This window comes from Medicago sativa, chromosome 7, assembly GCF_051527215.1.
Source record: "Medicago sativa cultivar Bolivia chromosome 7, Bolivia_mono, whole genome shotgun sequence".
Taxonomy (NCBI): domain Eukaryota; kingdom Viridiplantae; phylum Streptophyta; class Magnoliopsida; order Fabales; family Fabaceae; genus Medicago; species Medicago sativa.
In genome coordinates, this window is record NC_140755.1 from 101,768,519 (window position 1) to 101,785,020 (window position 16,502).

The following is a 16,502-nucleotide window of genomic DNA, read 5'->3' on the forward strand; positions in this document are numbered from 1 at the left end:
GCCAGACATTGTCATCATGACTTCTATCCAACGGAACACCAGAGGTAGTAATAAAGCGATATGCGACCCTGACTAAGTAGCCCTTAATAGGACCTGTCCTCCTCCTCTAAGTACATTACCTTTGTTATTGTGACATAGAAGTACGGTAATCTGACATTAAATGTTAGTGTAAAAATATTACACCGACGTTGCATGCCCATTAAATTCGTAATTTATTGAGATTAATATTTAGAGTGTAAGTATTTTCACAAATCCGAAACACGGAAGACCTTGGACTAAAAAAATGGAGTAGAAACGAAAATTTCAAATTTAAGATCAACCATTGAATATTTAGTGGTTAATGAAATCCTTTTTTTTTTTTTTTTTGAAAGAATGAAATCCTTATCCATAAGAACTTTATTTTTAGGTGGAACAATTTTTAACAAAACTTTATTTAAGTCGCAGTTGAACATTGAATTACCAGAGTCGTTTTCATAGAAATCATATGGTTAGTAAAAAAAATCTAAACAAATAGAATGATAGAGTGATACAGTGCTTTGTATTTAGAGAAGAATGATACAGTACATCTTATTATTTATTTTTTTGAGCAAGATACAGTACATGTTATATATTACATTTTTGTATTATATACTTTTCTGGAGAGGTTTATTTGTATTTTATTGATTTTAATTTATATAAGATTTATAATAACTAGCGTCCAGACGGGCACTCCCGTGCCCGTCTGTCCGCTTTTTCTACTGCGCTAAAGTATGCATATACTTGACTATATGTTTCTTGGTATATAAGAGTGATATATAAAGCTTATGAAATAAGAGTAATATTTGAGCTTATGACATATGTTACTTTTAATTCTTTAACTCCTTTAATCCCTTAACTCAATCAAGTGAGCTACCAATCCCCCCTCGAATGTGATTCAATTGGGTGTTTGTCATCTGCTTATTGCGCTAAGTGTATATATTTTACCAAGCTTCTTTGTTTAATTTTGATTCTAATATAAAGGTTATTTACATATTTTTTATGATTTGGTACACGTACAAATTCACAAAAATGTACAAATAATTGTTCTTTTATTTACTCCAAATGCTTTATTTGTTTTCTTTCTTTTCCATTTTGTGTTCGTCTTTCCTTTTGATATTGTCTATTGTTGACTACTGCTTGTACATTCTGTTCCAAGGGTGATCGTAATCAAGGAGATTGTGTAGTCCCAAGTAAATAATCTACATCATTTCCAAGCCTTATTTCTCCTATAGGCAACAAACTGTAGAAAAAAATACAAAAGAAAAAATAATAATGATCCAATGAAAGAGTCATATTTAATTAACTTAATTAGCTTAGACAAATTTCTCTGTTGCTGCTTTGTGAACAAAAAATATTAAGATAGAACATATAAAAGAAGATCATTTGAGTAGCATATGCAAAACAAAGTAGTTAAAATTTATAAATAATGTGCATGGAAATGTTTCACAAATGAATCTGAGAATGAAAATAATATTTTGCACACCATATCAACTGCCAACCATTAATGGAAAAGATTATGTACAAATTGAAAGCGTTAATTTTGTTAATTATTTGACTCCAATTCATATGTCAGCAACCATAGTCTTCAATTTTGAGCCACCACATGTAAGAAACACAAATATCGAAAGAAAGAAAAAATAAGAAAAAAAGCATTGAAATATAGAAACAGACAATAGTAGAGAAAGCGTAAAATGTAATAGACTGGTAAAATCGAAATTTTGAAAGAAGAATAATAATTTGAAAAAAAATTTGAAGAAGGAGAGGGCAAGACCCATACAACCATGTTGGTGAAACCCTTTTAAACTCTATTTTATCTTCTCTTAGCTAAGTGAACTCCCTCACAATGTTTTACATCAAAAAAAACGAAGGCCAACACTACAACCACTCTCCCACTCAATTGTAACCACTTTCTCCAATTCCTTAACAATAACATCCATCGTATCCATCCATCCACACATGCCCACAAACTGTCACCGCACTCTGACAAATAAAAAAACCAAGACCAGTCTCATTCCTTTACACACCATATGAATAAACGATATAATTGTGCTGAATATAAACTATATCTATCATGGTTCACAATTGCATCTACCAACAACTTATCAACAACCTTTCCATTGTAAAACTCTACAAATCGAATTTCTGAAGATTGTTATGAGGTGCAGCCACATAATTTCTTGTGCTACACTACCTTTTTGTGCATAGAGAAAAGCTTGAACTCATATCAAAGGCAAACCAAAAATAAGCTGACTATAAACTCACTGCACCAAAAAAACTAATATTATTTTAAAAGAGATAACACAAACAATTGAAACAACTACTGTTGGAATCCCACTCGCAAAATTGTTGTATTCTTTATTTTTAAGTCGTTAATTAACCTGTGATAAAATTACGACCACGCTGTTATACTTGTGACCAATTTATTATTTAAAAAATTACTATAAGGTTTGTAGCAATTAAACTACTATACCTTGATATTGTCTATGGGGACGATAAAATCATCTAAATTACTTCAAGAGATTAAAATAAATAAAACCATTGGATCTGATATAGTTCTTTGAAAATTGAGAATAATGGAACGACAAACCAAGTAAATGGCAAATAGAAAAACAATTTAACATCGAACTTGATTAAACAATGGTTCAGATTCAAATATTTAAGAAAATTTGAGAAAACAAACCTATAAAGGTTTCTCTCATTTCCTTTAAACTGTGTCTCTGAAGGCATTAAGTGTGGAACCAATTTCTTTAACATTCAACCTTCAATTGCAACACTGATTTGAAACAAAAACCAATTGCTAATGTAACCGAGAGCCAGAGAAACATCAACAATGATCAAACAACAAAAACAAAAGAATTCACACATCAAAATAAAAAATTTAAAAATAACAAAAAGCTATTATTCAAAATAACTGCATACATCAATAAAGATTTCAACATGAAAAAGTCAACAAAAAACCAAACTTGAAGTTTGAAGGTTAAAAGTGATGACATTGGTTGATTCATGTATGGTGTCCTCATCATGTTGACAAAGTAACTGAAAAATAATAAATTTAGAAAGTGAGAAGATAAAAAGAGAAAAGAGAGATTAGAGAGATAAAGAAAGGAGAAAAAGAGATGTGGAGATAGATAAACATCACTTTCTTATGGCTGTTCTAGCGACCAATAATTTTGTCTGCAGAGAGTGCATTACGACGCTGCAACTTACACACCGCTTTCTTCCATTGGGGTCTTACCTCCTCCCTCTCAGGTTTCCCAATATCAGTTTTATTACTAAATTCACATTCGATTCCGATGCGAGGCAGTTTAATTTTTTTTGCCAGTTTTTGTTTGATTCAGGGCCTCAGATCAGTTATCCCTGCATTTCAATAGAAGCGGTTATTATCGGTGTAAATCACTAAATTGTCTAAATGAAATTTAAAATTGAAGAAGAAAATGAAGGGTATTATTGGAAAGTAAAAAAGGCCACACCAAAACAATGTTTTGCTTTATAGATAGTTATAGATATAGAAGATTATAGATTATAGATTTATAATATTAGTTCTACTATTAATCTTTTGTGTTAATTCTTTGATAAAGTGTTCAAGTTTTATGTAGGCTTACAGTCTTACACAACATCTACAAAATTCAATACTTCAATTAAAAGGTATTGTTCTTATACCAAGGCATTATTTCTCATCACTTGAATTTATAAAACTCACTGTTTTGTCTCCTGTTTTTTGCATTACACCACTTGATTACTAAAAATGCTTTTATTGCTCAATTTCAAAAGAGATATAGGTTTGAATTGACTTACATTCTTATGTTCCTCTTGTGCGACAGATAACATGCATTCCTTTAACACCGCTGATATGAATATCATTATATTCTTCTTGGAGGATTGCAATAAATATCAGTATTGAGTGATGAAATTGGAGTAATATTAATCAGTTTGTACACCAGATTTTTTTTAGCAGAATCAATCGAAAGGCATAAAGAAGCATAACTGTGATAAGCTGCATTCTAATTTAAGACTCATTTGAAAATAAGATTAAGTAAGAAGGGAACAAACCCTTCACATCTTTATTAGTTATAAAGTTTCATGCATAATGACACGCGGCATTTACATTATTTTTAAAACTCAGACAAACACAAACAATACTTTGCATAGGAAACAAACCCTCACTTTTAAAAACTGAATACCAACATGAACATTATGTTTTGCCCAAGATTGCAGCCTTCTTCTAGAAAGTATAAGGGGAAAAAAATTAGTAAGCAAATTGGAGAAAAAACTGACACATGTGATAAAAAAGAGACAACGAAAATCAGATGAAACAAACATATCTACTTGCAGATTTTAAAAAATTCAATAATCAGAATCAGGAATTTTTTAATAATTTTTAACGCATCAAAATGATAAGAGAGAATGAGATAGTGAAAACTTAATTGTGACTCACATCGCCTCGTTTCAATTCAATGACCATGGGAGCAAGCGGTGGCCGAGTGTCTGAAAAAACCATCTAATCTTCATATCCTGTATTGGTCATCTCATGTTCTTTCGCCATTACAGATGATGTTGCCTTGTTATCCATTGGTCTTACTCCTTTTTACTTTCATCTTCACTTCAATGTTCCTTGCTTAAATTTCACAGTTCTTCCTTGATTCAAAAACAGAGATAACAAAACACATAAATTGAGAACATAAATGGAAAATTCAATTCCACAGAATCATGAAGAGGAAGGAAAGATTGAGAACACAGAGATAACAAAACACATAAAGTAATGAATCTACCGTATGCAGAAGTCCGCTTGTGGCCTTCTCTGATTAGTTGATGATCGTAACTCCTCTCTTTCGCCCTATTTCTCTCAGTCGTAAAAGACCTATACGGTTTACAAAAGATAGATTTGAGGGGAGTTTCCAAACTGCTGTTCAGTTTTAATGGGCAAATTGGGAAATTCTCATTAAAAAAGAAGGGTAATTTGGTAAAGAAAATAGGCTACACCAAACAAAAGTTTTCCCTTTATTAATAGGTATAGATAACGAGGTATGAGTAGAATTACATCCTTACCCTTTGGTTTCTTGTCTTCTCCCTTTATTCTCTCCTCCTCTCCGCGTTCTGTTCTGTATCAGATTCAGTGCTTTCTGCTACCTGCCATTTTTATTTATTTATTTCAAAATAATATATTTTATATTTATTATTTTATTACTCAAATAAATGCTTACTCTTCAAATATCTCACTCTTTCCTTCAATCATCTTTTTCACTTCATTTGACCTAATTCCCCAATTTTCCAATTCCATCGATTTCGCACCAAAAATCATTCCTTTTTCTTCATTCCTTCATTTCTAGGTTCTCAATTCCATCGATCACAGAGCACTGAAGGAGCACTGTATGTGAAAAGGAGGGGATTGTGTCCTCTCCTTTGTGATAACTTCATTCTTGTGAGATTTGTGGTTGTTGAATTGAAAAAATGTATCCTTCGTTAACAGAGAGTGTTGGAGGTTCTTCTTCTTCTTCTTCTTCAGGACCCATTTTGATTCCGAAGCGTTTTGTTTGGCCTTATGGAGGAACAAGAGTTTATCTCATTGGTTCTTTCACCAGGTTGCTTCTACTTGCTTTCTTACTTAATATGTGTTTTCTATTCTTTTGTTTTTGTTTATTCATGAAATTTTATTTTTTAATTTGATTTACTAATGTTAATTTTTGTGTGTATGTGGACAGATGGTCAGAGCATATTCCCATGTCTCCGATGGAAGGATGTCCTTCTGTGTTTCAGGTTATTTGTAGCTTGATGCCGGGATATCATCAGGTTGTTTGTGTTGCCTTTTTTGAATTTCGCAAACATTCGATGAAATAATCTTACTTGTTACTATGATTATTTTTTTTTTTCTTTTTCTATTGTCGCGGCTGATTAACACACGATTAAGATTTAGTAATTTAGAATTTTCAAAAATAAATATTACATAGTGGATGGTTAGGGTTTTACACTGATGCTATATTTGATGATATGACCTATTTTATTAGGCTTGTTATAACCTAGATTGGCAATCAGACTATCCTCTACAAACACTTTTTGTTTTTTATATGAAATTGAACAATGCCATATTCCTCTTTGATTTAGGTTCAACTATTGGCTTTAGAAAAACTTAATTTTGCCGACCCCACTTAGTGGGAAAAGGCTTGGTTGTTGTTGTTCTGAACAATGCCATATTGCTGGAGAAGCAGCCCTTATAATTTTCATGCTTGCTTTCGTTCATCCCTCAAAACAATATATGACTCATATAATCCAGCCTTATTTGGTTGTGCCTTATCATTTCTTGGGATCTGATCTCCTTATTGCATAATATTGATTTTTATTTTTGTAGTATTTTAATTTCCTGTGCTTTTATTTATGTATAATATAATCCACCTGTTGGCATAATATCTGATATTAGGGAAGCCATACTGACAAAGACAATATTGTTTCCCAATTATGTGCAGTTCAAATTTAATGTGGATGGTCAATGGCGGTATGATGAGCAACAGCCATTTGTAAACGGGAACTATGGAGTAGTAAATACTATTTACTTAGTAAGAGAACCAGATATTTTACCTGCCATCTTAAGTGCTGAAACATCCAGTAGGTCCCACATGGAGGTTGATAATGATGTCTTTGGGCATGCAGTAAGTCTCTTCTTCCTTCTCCCTTCAGCTCATCCTTTTGTTGTTCCATATACTTTAGTGCTCTCACCACTACATATCAGGTATGTTGTGGAACAAGTAATGATGCCTGGTTTGCTGTTCTCCCCCGTGGATGGACGGACTGTTCATTCCAACACAACATGATTGGCTTAGTATCACAAGTTCCACATTGGCTTTGTGGAACAAATTGAACTCCCACATAATGTGTTAGCTTTCCTCTCTAAACAGTTTGGCTTTTAGGCTGGGGGGGTTCTCCTTTTGCATTACTAATGCTATGCCATCATTGTCCTCAAAACATGGCTGCATTTATTCAAGAATCATGCATGCTTTTGTGGTCCTATTTATACTCATTGATGTCGTGAAGCCTGCTTTTAAAGTTTGCATTGAACTTTAGGGAAGTTATAGTGGAATTTTTTAGTTTGATGGAAGGGAGAGGACAATGTAACATTTTAAAGTTGTAAGCTGCTGCGGATCCACCTAACACCCCCCAAAAAATGAAGCCTTTTTCATCCTGAAAATTTGTAGGAATTGCAAATGCATTCACCAAACAAAATGTATGACTGCAAATCTTATATTAGTAAATGCCAAAGTCAGATTTAGTTGTAATTTAGATTCAAAATCTTTTTAGAAGAAATAATCACAATACATATACTTTGGGTCTAAGACTCTTAGTCTCTGAAAGTCATTTTGGGCTCGTCAAATTTGAGTCGAGGCAATACACCCGTTCTGGATGATAATATTCTCCCAACACCCACCCTGTTTTCTCTGTTTACAAAACTTAAACTTGAGATGTTGTGTACAAATGAATTGATGCTGAGGCTCTGTTAGGATATAGAAAATAGGATAATTAGATTAGTTAAGAGTTAGTATAAGTTAGTTAGTTAGTAAGTTGATAAGTTTGTTAAGCAATTGTTACGATTTGTTATTTTGGTCACTCTTGGAAAGTGTTTAAAATAGCCCTCAATTGGTAGATGGGAAGGATAGCTTTGAATAATTAAGTTGTGACCAGAGAATTATCTAGTGTGAAAGGAGAGTGCTCTTTTGGGTAGCCTTGCGTGCAAGGTTGTGTGAATATATGAGTTTTATCTCATGTGTCAGCTGCTTCAAAATGATAGAAGGTTGTATTATATTTTACTATTTACTGTTTTTTCTATCATTTAGTTAGAATGCTTTAATAAAAAAAGTTAGTTAGAGTGCTTTAATAAAAAAAAAGTCAGTTAGAATCCCACCTCAGCATCTCAGTGCTGTGAAAGGTGAGCCATGTCAGTTTGGCTGTTATAAGACAGTTATAACTTCAATCTTGCAGAGCAAGTTTGTTAGAGCTGGGTGTAGGATTAGTCCCCGCAGGCTGCAGGTTAAGCACCATATAAATACTGTATCTCTCTCCGTGTTTCTCAGAAACCAGAATATTCATAAGGAATTGATAAAATTGCAATGCAATTTCTCTCTCTTTTCTCTCCATTAACAAAAGTTATCTTCTTGTTCATTCTTATTATCTCATTCAGTTGATAGTAACAGAAAGATATTCATATAATTAATCTTTTGTCAATTTTGTTGAACAATCTTTATTCTATGTCAATTTTGTTGAACAATCTTTATTCTAGTTAGAATCATTCTCTTGTTTACTCAATTCTGTCAGTTTTTGGGAATTCTTACACAAAGAATGGATCCTAACAGGTTCCCTTACAATGTTTTCTTTCTTCCCTCTAGTGATAAATATTTAGAATATAAGAAAAATGGTTTGAAGTTGGGAATTGTTGAATCTTATTTATTTTTGTATAAAAGTTTAGACTTCTTACTTTTTCTATATCCTCATCTCATTTCAAATGGTGTCAGATTTCATGTGATAATCCTTGATTCCTTTTAGTCTTAAACTATGTGGTACACGATAGAAGTTGGTTAACTTGAGAACTTTTCCAGGAAGCTAATCCAAGGATGTCACCATCTGATCTGGAGGTCTCTCGCCGCCGTATATCTAAATTCTTGTCTGAGCATACTGCATATGAATTGCTTCCTGAATCTGGGAAGGTTTGAATGATTTTTCATTATCATTTTTGCCACTCCCTTATTTCATGTTGGCTTATTTATCGTTTATAATAATAATAATTGCAGGTCATTGCCTTGGATGTAAATTTACCAGTTAAGCAAGCATTCCATGTTCTTTATGAGCAGGTATTTTATCCCTTTTTATAATATATTCTTCCTATTTCCATCAGGGCAGACAGCCATGCCCGTATATGTATTTAATATTGTTTTCTTTCAGGATGTATCTATGGCCCCGCTATGGGATTTTTGCAAGAGTCAGTTTGTCGGAGTGCTTAGTGCAATGGACTTCATTCTCATATTGAAAGAGGTTTGTTGGTAATAAAACTATTAAGCAACCCTTCTGTGCCAGTTTATAGTAAAAGTCACCCTGTAAACTATTTTTTTTATCGGGTTGACGTTTTTAGCTATTTAACAGCTGGTTACAAAATGGTAAAAGCTAAAAACTTAATGAGTAAGAAATGACATAAAAAATTTCAAAGAGAATCATGCTATAATTTTAAAGAGAATCATGTTATCCCTATATTGGGCTAATAATATTGATCATATGTGGAGCTGGTATGAGGATTATTTCAGCTCATACAATAATATTGTAAATATAATTTTTTGGAGAAAGCCTTTAACATACGTGCATTGTTTAATCTTTTGTATGCTCGTCTTTGGGCTAAATGTCTTCGAGTTCTTACCTTGTAGATATGTGTGGTTGGTCTATATTCTCGTGAACATAACTGCTATCATGATTGTTCATTGATACCCTTTAGTATCTATGATTCAATGCCTACTCTTCTAGTTGAATCATGAATGCGTGATGTTTTTTGTTTGTTTGTTTGTAAATTTAATTAATTGTAACATGTGTAATTTCAGTTGGGGACTCATGGATCACATTTGACAGAAGAACAACTTGAGACTCATACTATAGCAGCCTGGAAAGAGGGAAAATCAAAGCAACGCAGGGCACTTGATAATAATGAGGGATCAAATCCTCATTGTTTTGTTCATGTAAGTTCTCCTGATGACTGCGATAACTTTTTCATGTATCTAAGTTGTTCTCTCAGTTTCATAGTTTGTAAGCTCTCTACTTTTCATGTTTTAGATTCAGGTTTGTCAGCTACCAATGTCCTTCTGTATTTGTCTCTAGTTTTTTTAAGCAGCTTTCCATGTGGTCTTGTTCTATCAGTTATGTCATATTTCTGCTTCATTCCTTCTCTCAACTATTCACGATTCGTTTTCCCTCTACAGTATTTATCATTTTGTATCATATAAATTTTGATAGCTTCTTTTGCATCACATGAATGATGGTTTAACATTAAATGTTGAACCAAATGCATTTTTACTGTGTACTTAATTCTGATGATGTTTGATTTCCCTTCTATCAAAAAGGACTGGAGGTAAACTCTTGAACCTTTTATGATACTTTTTGTTTGTCTTTGATCTTCAGGCTGGGCCCAAGGAATGCCTAAAAGACGTGGCTTTGAGGGTTTTGCAAAACAAGGTGTCAACTGTTCCTATCATTTCTTTAGAGGATGGTTCATTTCCCCAACTGCTGCACCTTGCTTCCCTATCAGGAATTTTAAAATGTAAGCTTCTAGGTCTGTTGTCTATAGATAAATGGTTTGGAAGTCCGAACTGATGTTTGGAATAAATTTTCAGGTATATGCAGGCATTTTGAGCACTCTGCTGGTTCTTTGCCCATTCTTCAACTTCCGATTGGTTCAATACCTTTGGGTACATGGGTGCCTAACGTTGGGGATCCAAATGGACAGCCACTGATAAGGCTAAGGCCAAATGCTTCTCTTGGTGATGCCCTGTCGATGTTTGTTCAAGGTGATCATTCTTATGTTTTAAAGTTTGTTCCTAATTTATGTCCTTTTTCCCCATGATATTTTCCTGAAGGTGTCCAAGGGGATTCTTTTGAAAACTTGTAAATTTTAAGAAAAGTAATCCATTAATCAAGGGGAAGAAAATTGAAGGGGGAGGTTACTGTGTATAAATAGTGCACCATGCATTTCTGTATGGAACCAATAGAAACATTCAGTTTATTGGACAAATGATTCTGTTACGACTCAATCCTAAGAATGTCCATTTAACTGTCAGTTTAAATAGCGAAAGTGTACTCCATGTCGAAATTAGAATTTTTAAAATTAAAATGTCATTTCACAAATACATATATTTGTGGTTGTTATTTTTGTTGGTGTCAGGAGGGACAATATTCGATGAATAGTTTTCTCTCTTGATTTAGTTTGTTGTAGTAGCGACAGTTTACATATATTTGTGGTTGTTGTTGGTGTCAGGAGGGACAATATTCGATGAATAGTTTTCTCTCTTGATTTAGTTTGTTGTAGTAGCGACAGTTTTGTTAAAATCACGGTACCTATGTGAATATGTCTTTCTATTTGCAGCTAAAGTTAGCTCAATACCAATTGTGGATGAAAATGATTCATTGCTTGACATATATTCAAGAAGGTAGTATTTTTTTCCTCCCCCATTTGTCCTTTTTGTGTGTGATTATGTTATTTATATGAAAGATCCCTGAGCATATATGAATATGACGTGTGCCTATTATTTTCTTTGCAGTGATATTACTGCATTGGCTAAAGATAAAGCATATGCTCGGATATCCCTGGATGAAACTAATATTCATCAGGTACCTACTATGTGATGACTTTTGAGTTATAATAATGGCAATACATTTGTTTGGTTTTGTTGTTTGTTATCAAAAAATAAGTGAATCTAAATATTTGCACTCCATGGTTGTAGGCATTAATTTTGGGACAAGATGCAAATTCTCCTTATGGTCTTAACAATGGCCACAGATGTCATATGTGTTTGAGGTCTGATTCATTGCACAAAGTGATGGAGCGGTTGGCTAAACCTGGTATTACTTTGTTTACTAAGATAAATAAGCATAAGCTCCCTCCACTTTCTCTTAAAATGGAAAAGGTGTAGTTCCTTTATTCACCTGTTTTCTGCACCTTGCAGGGGTTAGGAGACTCGTGATTGTGGAAGCTGGTAGCAAGCGTGTGGAAGGGATTATTTCATTAAGTGATGTTTTCAGATTCTTATTGGGCTAGTTGGGGTATATTGACAGTCTTATTTATATGAATTATGAAGGGAATATCAGTGTTAGTAGCATCGGAATGGAACTTTTCTGTTCGCACATGTTTTCTATTTATTATTGTCTTTGTTCGGGTGGACATCTTTTGCTGTTTGCCCACATGCATTTTTAGGATAGAAATTGGAGAGAAAATTCTGTAAATTGAGGATCAGTTTTCTCCATTGTGCCGGCACATCTGCAATATCTGTGTCCAGTGCTAACAGAATTCAAGGAGAAACTTCATTTTTTTTTTTTAATTAAAATAAGGACTAGGGAAAGATTAAATATTTAGCCATATCGTTGGCTGGTTGTAATTTAAGGTTAATTTTTTTTTTCCCAGATAATTATGATCTTACATTTTTCTTAGCTGCTACAGTTTCATGGCTTGAGCAAGAGTAATGATATATCTTAACTAGAAATCATTGTATTGAATGAAAAATTGAACGTGTTTAATACTACTATCTTTTTATAATACCGTAATATAGAAACATATGGCTACCATACTTAATGTGAAAAAAATTTATTCAATAATAAAGAAACATGAACATAAATAAGGAATATTCATAACTTATGGCTACCATAATTAATGTGTAAATCTAGAGCCTTCTATGGTTTCCATCATACTTCAAATGCACGTCTTTTGGCATGTTCTTCAACCTCCCCATGATACTCATAAGCCAATCCACCATGGCTAGTTAAATCCAAACCTTCCATCTCTACCTCGGGTGAAGACCTAAGCAAATTCAATTTATGAAGAAGAAAAAACATTGTTCCCATAGTAATACTCACCCAAGCAACAATAGCCAAAATCTGAACAACATGTGCAGCCAATAATCTTCCACCACCTCCCAACAACAATCCATAAGGTCTATCAGGAGAACCAGAATAAACTTCATTCACATACTGTTTCTTAGCAAACAAAGCAGTGAAAATAATCCCCCAAGTACCACAACCACCATGAAGTTGTGCAGCTTCAAGAGGATCATCATAGTGAAATTTCTCAGCTAACAAATTGCATCCAATTAAAACCCAAGCAGCAACAAATCCACAAATAATTGCAGCCCATGGATCCACAACAGAACACCCTGCAGTTATAGCAGCAAAACCACCAAGCAAACCATTACATACATCACTAACACTCCAATGGCCTGTTTGCATACGTTTACCAAACAAAGTAGTGAGAGCTGCTGTGCATCCAGCCAATGTAGTTGTGACAGCTGTCCTCCCAATAGCACTCCATTGACCATAGTAATTACCACTTTCACCATAAGCTTTTACAATATTAAGAAAAGAACCAGGGTTAAAACCATACCAACCAAACCAAAGTAAAAAAGTTCCCAAAACAACTAAAGTACCACTATGTCCTCTAATTGGAACACTTTCACCCTCATGATCAAATCTACCAATTCTTGGTCCTTCAATAAAAGCACCCCAAAAACCAGCAACAGCACCAACTAAATGAACAACACCACAACCAGCAAAATCAATAACACCAGAACCAAACAAAAGATTTTCAGACCGCACCGGACTACCCCAACCATCAGCAGACCAAAACCAATGAGCAACAATCGGATAAACTAAACCGGTTAAAAACGATGAATAAATCAAGTAAGAAACAAATTGTGTTCTTTCAGCAATTGATCCACTTGTGATACCTGCTGCAGCAATGGCAAAAGCCCATTGAAAAAGGAAAAACCCGTAATCAAAAGATTGTGAAGGGAAATCAGTAAGACCAAAAAAATGTTTTCCGATGAAACCGTTTGAAGGTGTTCCAAAAGCTAGGGCAAAACCAAAAACATAGAAAAAAATGCCACCTATTGCGGCATCAAGAACATTGGTTAACATAATGTTCATGGTGTTTTTGGCACGAATAGAACCGGCACAAAGCATAGCAAAACCTAATTGCATGGCAAAAACAAGGTAAGCTGAGAAGAGAAGGTAAGTGTTGTCGACAGCATAGGAAGTGTCGATGAATTTGTTTGCGACGGCATTGAAGCCGCCACAGATGTATTCGGCAGCAGCAGTGGAGTTTGCGCTGCTGCCGAGGAGAGCGTGGAGGTCGGAGGCGGAACAGGTGAAAGTAGCCATGGTGGACAGTGGTGGTGATCGCAGGAAGAAGGGTTATACTCTTTTCTCCAACCTCTTGAGGTAGAGAAAGAGAGTGAAATTGGAATGATTATTGAGGTGGTATAAACAAGGTGATTTCAACAGAACCTCACGTTAATTATGGTGATGCGTAACAACCAGCATGCATATTATTTGCAGTATGGTTTTTCAAATTTAGTTTATCCTTTTTATTTGTGAATATTTCACTCAATCTTTTTATTTTAAGTATTTAGTTATGATTCATTAAAAAAACAGACCTAAGGTTTCATCAACAACGATCTTTATTATAGAAAAGGCTGTAGGTTGTTTAAGGATATAATTGCGATAATGAAAAAGTAAGTATAAATATATTCATAGTTTGTTGCACTTTTTAAATGATAAAAGAAAAAAATCAGACATTTTTCAAAAAAAAAAAAAATCAGACACACACACACACATATATATATATATTGATATCGTGTTTGTTACATTTTTTAATATTTAAATTTATTCTTATCTATTTGTTACATGTGTTATTTGTATTTAAATTTGATGACAATTTTGAAAAGAAAAAACCAGTCCAAAAGAGCTGAAAATTGTTGTTTTCTTTATATATAGTATAAAATAGATAAGGGTTAAATATGTTTTTAGTCCTTACATTTTGCGCCCCTTTGAAGAATAGTTTCTACATTTCATTAAATGTTTTTAAAATCCTCACATTTTATTTCTGTTATCAAAATTAGTCATTGCTGTTAATTCTCTAACGGAATGTTAATGCGAGAGTTAGTGGGTCCCAAAATGTAAGGACTATTCTTCAAAGTCGCGCAAAATGTAGGGATCAAAAAACGTATTTAACCCTAAAATAATTGGGACCCACTAACCCCCACATCAACATTCCGTTAGAGAATTAACGGCAGGGACTAATTTTGATAACGGAGATAAAATGTGAGGATTTTAAAAACATTTAATGAAATGTAGGAACTATTCTTCAAAGAGACGCAAAGTGTAAGGACTAAAAACATATTTAACCCATAGATAGTACACATCTCCTCTCTAATATATATATATATATATATATATATATATGAACAATGTTTCTGAATAAAATGACATTCTGTTAAACTCAATGATACTTTATATGACGTATATACCTGATCCATACTTTTTACCCCTTCGGTTTTTTATTGTAAGTAGGAATTGAGTAATTATTTGAACAATTATTTACATATTATAATGATGCAAATATTATTTAAATATTTTCCCAACTTAAGCTAATTATATTTGTATGTTCTTTTTTCTTCAAAAAATATTTGTATGTTCTTTCATTTCTATTCTATTTTAATATGATAATAATTTAACCGAATACTTCATAACTTTGTGATCCATTATCCATAAATAAGAAACTAGCAACAGACCCGTGCTAAGCACGGGCCCGTGCTCCGCATGGGATGATCCTTAAATTGTGATTTATGCGTCAAAACGCATTTACAGTATTATTTACATTGAAAAATGAGAAAAAAATTAATTATAAAAATGAAGATAATAATAAAAATATTGAAATAGTTGTTATTAAATATTATAAAGTGGTAGACCAATAATATGTGAAAATATTATAAATAATAAAATCACAATAATGATAACGGGGGCGTTAATAAGCCCCCTGATTTTTATATATCATTGAAAAATATTTATAATTTTTTTAGCATTTTTTTATTTTTATATGAATTTATAAACAATATATATGTGTATCGTGCAAGATTCTTATATCAAATTATAATTAGTATATTATAATTACTCTGACTATTATTTAGAAGATACAATTAGGCATGGTAATGGGGCAGATGGGGACAAGTTTTACCTTCCCCGTCCTCATACCCTACTACCATATACATATCTGCTACCCTACCCATATCCCACGGAGATAAGAAATCGAATCTCATCCCCGTCTCTGACGCATTCGGGTATCCTCACCCCATCCCTGCAATGGATAATTTTTTTTTTATAAAATAGAAGTATTTTTCTTTCTCATGCGCAATGTTGCAATGCATTATCCTGCAAAGAAATGACGACGATAGATCTTGGCTATTGTGATGGAGAATAGAGAGAACTCGGAGAAGTGGGTGTCATCTGATAGACTTTTGACTGATTGTTGTCTCACGTATGATTTGTACAACAATATTAGTTAGTGTCTAATTAATTAGAGAGTAATGTTTGTCTTGTTATTTTTTTATAGTCATTCTTTAAAAGGATATAATGATTAATAATGAGTAACGATTAAAAATAATAATTTTATAATATGACAGTAAGATAAACAAAAAAAAAAGTTTGAAATCATTTATACAAAAGAATTAATCTTGAAGATGTGTAATTTTATGTAAAGTAGTTGTATTTCTCATAATAAACACTAACCCCGTGTTTAATTTTCCCTAAAAAAGAAAATCGTGTATAATATAAATGAGAAAGATTTTGTAACTCTCCCAAATTTTTTTTTTTTTGGTAGTGGCCGGGGTTTGAACCCCGGACCTTGCATATTTTATTTTATGCATTGTCCAACCAACTGAGCCAAGCTCACGAGGACCCAAATTATGTTATTTGTGATCATT

The 16,502-nt window shown here is 33.2% G+C and overlaps 2 protein-coding genes and 2 long non-coding RNA genes across 6 annotated transcripts; 2 read left to right on the forward strand and 2 right to left on the reverse strand.

Annotated features, from left to right (window-relative positions):
* Positions 1–759: 759 nt before the first annotated feature.
* Positions 760–4,955, reverse strand: LOC146911391 (uncharacterized). Of its 3 annotated transcripts, none has more exons than XR_015019798.1 (5): positions 4,788–4,955; positions 4,454–4,653; positions 3,814–3,888; positions 2,699–3,375; positions 760–1,258 (listed from the first exon to the last, which is right to left on the reverse strand). It is a non-coding gene; the product is annotated as an uncharacterized LOC146911391 (long non-coding RNA). The 3 variants fall into 3 exon arrangements; XR_015019799.1 differs by having other exon boundaries at positions 3,814–3,885; positions 4,454–4,649; positions 4,788–4,909; XR_015019797.1 differs by having other exon boundaries at positions 956–1,258; positions 3,814–3,885; positions 4,788–4,911.
* Positions 4,956–5,119: 164 nt separating this feature from the next.
* LOC146911392 (sucrose nonfermenting 4-like protein) lies at positions 5,120–12,180 on the forward strand. The gene is made up of 13 exons (XM_085724248.1): positions 5,120–5,597; positions 5,718–5,805; positions 6,477–6,659; positions 8,598–8,705; positions 8,790–8,849; positions 8,941–9,030; positions 9,585–9,719; positions 10,159–10,297; positions 10,371–10,544; positions 11,120–11,183; positions 11,295–11,364; positions 11,478–11,595; positions 11,700–12,180. Exons 1-13 carry the CDS (start codon positions 5,467–5,469, stop codon positions 11,789–11,791), a joined length of 1,452 nt encoding a protein of 483 aa, XP_085580374.1. The 5' UTR covers positions 5,120–5,466; the 3' UTR covers positions 11,792–12,180.
* On the forward strand, positions 8,110–8,414 carry LOC146911393 (uncharacterized). The gene is made up of 2 exons (XR_015018003.1): positions 8,110–8,251; positions 8,282–8,414. It is a non-coding gene; the product is annotated as an uncharacterized LOC146911393 (long non-coding RNA).
* Positions 12,181–12,318: 138 nt separating the features above from the next.
* Positions 12,319–13,960, reverse strand: LOC146911394 (ammonium transporter 1 member 4-like). The gene has a single exon (XM_085724247.1). It carries the CDS (start codon positions 13,900–13,902, stop codon positions 12,433–12,435), a length of 1,470 nt encoding a protein of 489 aa, XP_085580373.1. The 5' UTR covers positions 13,903–13,960; the 3' UTR covers positions 12,319–12,432.
* Between the last annotated feature and the right edge of the window lie 2,542 nt (positions 13,961–16,502).

What these genes read in the sequence shown, in the direction of transcription:
- LOC146911392 (XM_085724248.1), top strand. Translation starts at nt 5,467, where the DNA reads ATGTATCCTTCGTTAACAGAGAGTGTTGGAGGTTCTTCTTCTTCTTCT. An exon ending in TGATGCCGGGATATCATCAG is followed by an intron (nt 5,806 to 6,476) that starts GTTGTTTGTGTT and finishes AATTATGTGCAG; the next exon opens with TTCAAATTTAATGTGGATGG. An exon ending in CCTGTCGATGTTTGTTCAAG is followed by an intron (nt 10,545 to 11,119) that starts GTGATCATTCTT and finishes TTCTATTTGCAG; the next exon opens with CTAAAGTTAGCTCAATACCA.
- LOC146911394 (XM_085724247.1), bottom strand. Translation starts at nt 13,902, where the DNA reads ATGGCTACTTTCACCTGTTCCGCCTCCGACCTCCACGCTCTCCTCGGC.